Source organism: Loxodonta africana, chromosome 3, assembly GCF_030014295.1.
Source record: "Loxodonta africana isolate mLoxAfr1 chromosome 3, mLoxAfr1.hap2, whole genome shotgun sequence".
Classification (NCBI taxonomy): domain Eukaryota; kingdom Metazoa; phylum Chordata; class Mammalia; order Proboscidea; family Elephantidae; genus Loxodonta; species Loxodonta africana.
The window spans coordinates 167,678,749-167,686,129 of record NC_087344.1 but is presented as its reverse complement, the minus strand read 5'-3'; the positions used below and the strand labels follow the sequence as shown (position 1 = coordinate 167,686,129).

At 50.5% G+C, this 7,381-nt stretch overlaps 1 protein-coding gene across 1 annotated transcript; it reads left to right on the top strand.

Annotated features, from left to right (window-relative positions):
* The first annotated feature begins 389 nt into the window (after positions 1-389).
* SYPL2 (synaptophysin like 2) lies at positions 390-3,828 on the top strand. The gene is made up of 3 exons (XM_003409545.4): positions 390-591; positions 1,565-1,756; positions 3,069-3,828. The coding sequence occupies exons 1-3, from the start codon at positions 412-414 to the stop codon at positions 3,213-3,215; spliced, it is 519 nt and encodes a 172-aa protein (XP_003409593.2). The 5' UTR covers positions 390-411; the 3' UTR covers positions 3,216-3,828.
* Positions 3,829-7,381: the final 3,553 nt, after the last annotated feature.

Sequence of the window (7,381 nt, the reverse complement as noted above, 5' to 3'; positions counted from 1 at the left end):
CAGTCCATAGACAACCAACAGCAGGGATCGTAAGCCTCTGCTTTCCCAGGGGACAGAACAAAGCCCATCTGCATAGTGGTTTGACTTCCAGAAATAGACTATATTATGGTTGTGACCTGAAGGGCCCTGGAAATACTTGGGCAGGATAGATAAGTGTCGGGTGGCAGCTGAGGAGGATGTAGGGTTTGACTGGAATCCCCAGAGAGTTTGTGAGGATCCTGTCTTGACTGAAAGGGCCCATCAAGAAACATTACTCCCTAAGTACTCCTGCCCCTTGGCTCTGAAAGAGTCTCAGGGTCAGAACTAGTACAGGACTACTCCACGGGCCCCCTGCCTCCACAGGAAGCGGCCTTTCCTGAGCTCAGCATGGCCTCGCCTTCTGCCTGCAGGTTGAACCGGGTCCAATATGAGATGCCCCTCTGTGATGATGAATCCACCTCCAAGACCCTGCACCTCATGGGGGACTTCTCTGCCCCCGCTGAGTTCTTTGTGACCCTGGGCATCTTTTCCTTCTTCTACACTATGGCCGCTCTTATCCTCTACCTGCGCTTCAACAAGCTGTACACGGAGAACAAGCGCTTCCCGCTAGTGGTGAGTGGGCAGGTCAGAGAAACTGGGAGGATGTTCCTTCTGGAACTGAAGGCAGAGCTGGGAAGGCAGGAGTGCAGGTTAGGGAGGACAAATATGGCAGCCTTCCTGGGCTCTGACATTCGTATTTGGAACCTCCTAAATCTCCCTGCCAGCTCTTTGCTGTTGGTCCCTTCAGGAGCTGTGGCTCCCACAGTTCCCCATGCCAGTGAAAGTCCCAACTCTCAGGACTCTGCCCCTACCAACCTCCCATTTCTCCTCCTGCTCTCCAACCTCCTCCTGCTCTCAGGAGGCACAATAGCAGTATTGAGAAACAGGCTCTCGAGTCAGGCTGTGTGGCTTTGAATCGCAACCTGTCCCTTGCTAGCTATGTGATCTTGCACATATTACTTATCTTCTCAAAGCTTCAGTTTCCTCAACTCTAAAATGGGAATAAAAATAGTACCTTCCTCATAGTGGTTTGGGGGTATAAAATGAGATAACACATGTAAAGTATCTAGTACATAAAAAAAAAAAAGTACATAGGCAGCCTTAATAAGTGTTAGCTGGTAATAATATTCCCCTTTACTCTCTTCCTATCCCAGGCATGCAAGGGGTGCCTCAGAGGACCCCACTTGTCCACTGAAGTCTGCCCTCACTCTGTCACCAGTTACAGCTCAGCCATGGTGATCAAAGGAAAGGCTGGAAGGGGAGAGTTGGAAGTTTAGGCTACTTGGGTTTTGAAGTGAAGCTGACCAGCAGATGTCCTTGTACATTTTTGCCTAACCGTAGTTTGCAGGGCTGAGAGTCAGGATTCCTTTGGTGGCAGTAAACACTCAGGTCGATCTGGGCTCCTGAGGCTCTAGGTCTTGGGCAGGCTGGGAAGAGGCAGCTGTCCTGGGACCCCAGGATCCTAGTGCATTATGGCAGTTCCAAAGGAAGTAGGAGCTTGTGGGGCCCTTTCTGAGTGCATTTCCTGTCCCTCTGCTCCTACTAGGACTTCTGCGTGACTGTCTCCTTCACCTTCTTCTGGCTGGTAGCTGCAGCTGCCTGGGGCAAGGGCCTGACCGACATCAAGGGGGCTACCCGGCCATCCAGCCTGACTGCAGCTATGTCTGTGTGCCACGGAGAAGAAGCTGTGTGCAGTGCGGGGGCCACGCCTTCCATGGGCCTGGCCAACATCTCCGTGGTGAGACCTCTGGCTCTGCAGGGGCCTGGGGGAGGCAGTGCTATCCCAGCTGCCCAGGCCCATTCCAGCTAGTAGGTTCTGAGAGGGGCAGAGAGGATGTCCCCAGAGCTGATGTTCCCTGCACCTGATGCTGGCTGCTGGCCCCTGGCAGACCCTGATCAGACATTATGTGATGGGGGGAACTTGAGAGCCACTTGGCCTCCTGTTCTTTCCTCCTTCTGCACTCTGGCTTCCCATTTCCCTTGTCTTTTCCTTTCCTCCAGGCATGCTCGTGCTCCTCCTGCCTGCTTTACAGTGTGCATTTGTGTGTGTGTGTGTACATGTGAGCATGTGAAGGAGGAGCACTGTCAGGAGCTCAAAGCTGGGAGCAGGCCCAGAGTAAGTGAGAAGGGGCTCATTATTGCTCAGTCCTCCAGGCTGGAAAGGGCCTTCCTGGTAGTGGTGGGTCCAGCTGGCATGCACATGTTTGGCTATACCAGTTATTAAAATCTTCAAGTATTTCCATATCAGTTTGTAAATAGCTGAGGCCTTGAGCTTCTTAAATGCCCCCAATGATCCCAGCCACCTCAGCCCAGCACTGGTGAGCCTGAACCTCACCATAGCCCAGCAGCTGAAGGGTTTAATGGCTACACACTAAACAGTCTTCTGGACCTTGCTGGAGCCCAGCATTTTATTGTGAAAAATTTCACACATAGAGCAAAGTTGAAAGAATTTGACAGTGAACACCCACGTACTCACCACCTAGACTATACCATTAACATTTTACCAGACTTGCTTTATCACACACCTACCTGCCTCTTCCCATCCATCAATCCATCTTATTTTTAATGCATTTCAAAGTTAATTGCAGACATTAGTACACTTCCTCTTAAGCAACTCCTGCTGATAGGTTTTTAAATGTTTTGAATAAATATTTGAATATAGCCCTGGCTGGGTCCCTGGCCCTTCAGAAGGAGCACCTTGGACAGTTCCAGCCACACCCACCCTGCAGAAGGTGCCTCAAACAGGGCCCCACGTGGCTGTGGGATGCATCACCAGGGTCTTGGCTCTTGGCTCCTTGCTATGCTTTGCAAAATGCAGGAACAGAGTTAGACGCTTTAACCCGAGATTCCTTTAGTGGATGATGGCCTGGAACCCTGTCTCTATCCAGTTCTCTTTCTTTTAGTCTTTCTTGAAAGTCCTCTGTGTCTCTTCCTGCCACACCCATGAGTGCATGTGCGCGCGTGCACACACACACACAGGAGCTCCCCCCTTCTTGTTCTCACAGAGTCCCCCTTAGTATTCTCACAAACTCCCCCTGATGTCTTTGCAGCTCTTTGGCTTTATCAACTTCTTCCTGTGGGCCGGGAACTGTTGGTTTGTGTTCAAGGAGACTCCGTGGCATGGGCAGAGCCAGGAGCAGAGCCAGGGCCCCAGCCAGGAGAGCATAGCTGAGCAAGGAGCCGTGGAAAAGCAGTAAGCAACCCTCACCTGATTACTCCCGAACTGGACAGCACCTCTTCCACCATCTCTGGCTTCCAGGACCTTCTTCTTCCTCCTCCTTCAACTACCCTCCCCAATCATTCTGGGTTTTGAGCTTTGAGAAGATGGATGAGCAGGCATCAGCTGTCTGAAACCTGGGCAGCCCTTTCAGTGGCTTTCTGTCCCTCGTTTTGCTGGAACCCCAGATGTCAGGAGCTAAGTGCTTCTTGTCTACTGCCTGGACCCAGGGATCTTACTTGAGGTCTTACTGATACCCTCACAGCCTCTAAGAACCAGCCTCTGCTGCAGGTGAGGGTTGAGGGCAGGAGACCAGAGCCCTGAGACTGGTTCCTGGCAGCCTCCTTTATCTCAACCTGTCCAGCTTCAATAAAAGGGAGGAGGGGAAATTGGCTGGCAGCCTTCTCCTTGGTCCCTGGTGTGGAAGGCCCAGCAGTGGTTTGGTGACCCCTCCTCAATGGTTGTCATCCGGTTCTGTGTCTGCAGTGATCTCCGGTCAGCCCAGAGCTCGGTGTGCTTCCCACTCTCCTCTCTGGCCTCTGCTTGCCCACAGAATCCACCATATATGAACCAGGGAGGCTGACAGGCCTAGAAAACAGCTCTTTAGAGGGTCCTAATGAGGCCTGGAATCAGTGGGGAGTAGATAAATTGCAACCAAGTTGCAATTTCAGTTATCCCCATAAGAAACTACAGCCAGAAAGCTTGCTGACAGAAATGAGTTTCTTCTGTTCCCTCTGTCTCCCCACCACCCAGGCAAGGGCACTTTCCACCAACATTTAAACTCATTAAAAAACAAAACAAAACAAAACCCTTTGCCGTTGAGTCAGAGTAGAACTGCCCTATAGGGTTTCTGAGGAGTGGCTGGTGGATTCAAAATGCAGACCTTTTGGTTAATGGCTGAGTTCTTAACCACTGCACTACCAGGGCTCCCTAAACTTATACTTACCCTAAAAACTCCTGACCTTCCTCCCTCGTGGGCTTGGTCTTACACTTGGGATACAAGAAGAGAGGTCTAGGAGTCTCTCCATTTCAACTACCCCCCACCCAACTCCAACCTCTCTGTCTATCTCTTTATCCAGCCTCTTGAGTAAGAGGCACTTGAGATCCTTTTTGAAGACTGTCCAGGCCTTCCTTTCATTCCTGTGGGGCCAGTTGGGGCTTTGGAAGCGCCCAAAGAATCATCATGAGGCCAAGTTGCCCCAGAACCCCAGGACATGGATGGATGGGCCCATTTCTTCCTCACTCTCTGCTCATTTTCTGTTTCTGCTCCTACTCTGGTTGCTCTTTCATACTTCTCCTCACTTTTACAAAAGGATATGCTCCTCCCTTTGCTCTCCCATTCCTCCCCTGCTTCATTTTTCCAGACCCTATCCCCTCCTCAGCCCAGGGCAGGCCAATGCTATTGGTGCTTCTTCACTTCGGGACCCAGTTCCATATTTGTCTTTGGTGTGTCTTCTCTTCCTGACACCTCCTTCAGTTCTTCTCTGGACCCCAAGGCCTGAGAGTCCATGCTAACTGCATAAGGACCCCCACATCTCCTACCCAGCTCAAAACACCTCAGTCTGCCCTGGCCACAGGGCTGCTACGAAAGAATGAAGAGGGAAGAATCCAACCATTTTCCAATCCAGTGCCAAGTGGCCCACTTAGCATCCCAAAGGTGAAAGTGCCCTGTGCCAATCTTTCCTCAGGACTGAGTCAGCACTCTACAACCACCTTACCTCCCTAAATGCCATCCATACTAATGTGTACATTTCTGGGGTACCTGGGAGGGAGGACCTTTGACTTTGGGCCAGTCATTTCCTTTTTGGGCCAGAGTTTCCCCACTTGACAGGCTGAGTGTGAGATGAGAGATATAGATCCCCAAACGCTCCAGAATCCTTCAGCAAAAGAATTAGATTTTTTTTTTTTTTTAGATTTTGGGCAAGTGATTTCAGGAGGGAAGAAGATGGGGGTGACAGTGTTTCTAAGACTGAACCTCTCTCTCCGTCCTAAGCTGTCCCTATGGTTTCTCAAGGACAAAAGGGGACAATTTTGCCTACAGCTCCAGAAACATAGAAAACAAAGGGTGACCTTTATTTTTCTTCAAGCTGGCCCCTGTGGGGGTCTGTGAGCAGCTTCCACTGGAACTTTGTTTGGATTCTGTGTACGTATTTATAATTTATTTGAAATGTGATGGATAAAGTGTTCTCATTTGGGGGCTGAAGTTAGCAATGAGCCTTTCAACTAGGGAAAGGGGGTGTTCACTCCTGTCAAGGATGCCTTGCCCAGATCTCTCCCTAGAGCAGAGAAGGCTCTTCCTCCTTCTCCTCAAGAGGATGACATGTTCTCAGCCAGCAGAGCCTTGATTTAGGCTATGGCCTCTCTCCCCATGGCCACCCTAAAAGGAAAAGCCACTTCACCTCATTATCTCCAAAGGGCTGGGCTGGGCCAATTGCCGAGAGCTGTCCTCACAGGACTCATGTCTCCTCCAACCAGGGCTGGCATCACCATTTTGCCTAGTGAGGCCTGAAGTAGGAGAAGGTGTCTGGTTTCTCAGCTGCTGCAGGAGGCTGACAGACAGGGGATTTGCCCTTTGCCTTAGTGAACTCTGACCCTGCCAGGGTACCCACCTACGACATTTCCTGGACATGAGTTCCCTTTGCCATCATAGTCACAGGTCTCCTACTTCCAGGATTGCAGAAGGCGGGGCAGGGGGGGAATGTTGCATGTTGTTTTCTGGTGCCTGTTACTACACATTTGAATAAACAGTGCTGTGAGCATTTGCCATGAAGGAGCTGAGACTGGAGCCCTTCTGGGGATTTTTTTCCCCCTCTTTTTACCCCTTGCTTTAAGTTCTTGGACCAATATCAACATTTCCACCAAGACATCATTCCACTTCTCTCCACCTTGCATCCCAAGTAATAGGGTCTGCTGGCTAAGCAGTTGTTCCTGGCAAGCTCCAGTCTGGTGACATCTCCTCTTTTGGTGGCACCCAATTAGTCCAAAGTAACTGGGACTCATTAGCAAATTCGGGACAAACTCAAAAGGCGAGGAATAGCGGTTTCCACAGTGCTGTTTCCATTTGCTCTCCTACCATCTGTGACCCAGACAAGCCTCCTGTCAGTAGTTGCCGGCCATATGCTTTACCCTCTTAACTACAAAGTTCTTGCTGAACAAACTTGCACATCTATCCCCCTGCTGACAGACAGTCACATGTTACACTTACATCCCCTAGAAAAATGCACTTGGACATAATTTTACATTGAATTTCATTAGAATCCTGGACCCCTTAAAGATCATCTATGGATTTCAGGTTAAGAATCCTTGCTCTCAGGCAGTATCCTTGAAGTACTTAAACCGTCCCTGGATAAAAAGGGGAGGAAAGTCTGAGGTCTCGGAGTCACAGACTTTGACTTATTTGCTCCCAAATTTGGTTTTCCCTTAGCTGAAGGGATGAGTATGGGGTGAGGTATGAGAGACTGAGAAGGGAAGAGAGGACTAGTATCTTTTCAGATGTGATAGTGGTAGCGGAGGGGAGCAGGCTTTTGTCTCTTGCTTGTGTGAGGGTGGGAAGAAATGTTATCAGCTGAGAAGAAAAAAAAAGAGGTGGATGATTAAGGTACTTTACAGGCCCTAGCAAGGAAAATGACAGATCTGATGAGAAATCTCCCTATGCTGAGGCTCTGGTAGCAGCCCTTCCAGCAGAGAAAATATTCGTTAGAAAAAGAAGCCAAAGTGATGGATGGAGTCAGGGTCCAGCCAGGGTTTGGGAAGAGGCGGTACAGGGTATTGATCGCAGTTCTCAGGAAGAGAGAGACGGATCAGCAGACGGATGCTGCAAACACCAGCAGCCTCGGGGCCACCCCAGTTCCGGGGCTGGCTCGGGCTCGGAGGTAGCCTTCTGTCATCCTGACAGGTGATCTTAAAGAGGTCAGCTCAGCCCGTTCCTCCCAATCCCAGACAACGCCACTCCAGCCCTCTGTTCTGCATCAGAGCGGCGTGGGCTTCCCACAGAGGAGGCACAATATGCGAGCCGAGGACCCTCCCCCACGCCAACCTCTATGTCCTTCAGCACATTCTACAGACTCCCTTCCCTTGCCCTTCTGATTCACAGCGCCCACCTCCCTGCACCTACCCTATTCGATCTACAGGGGAGCAGAGTCGCTT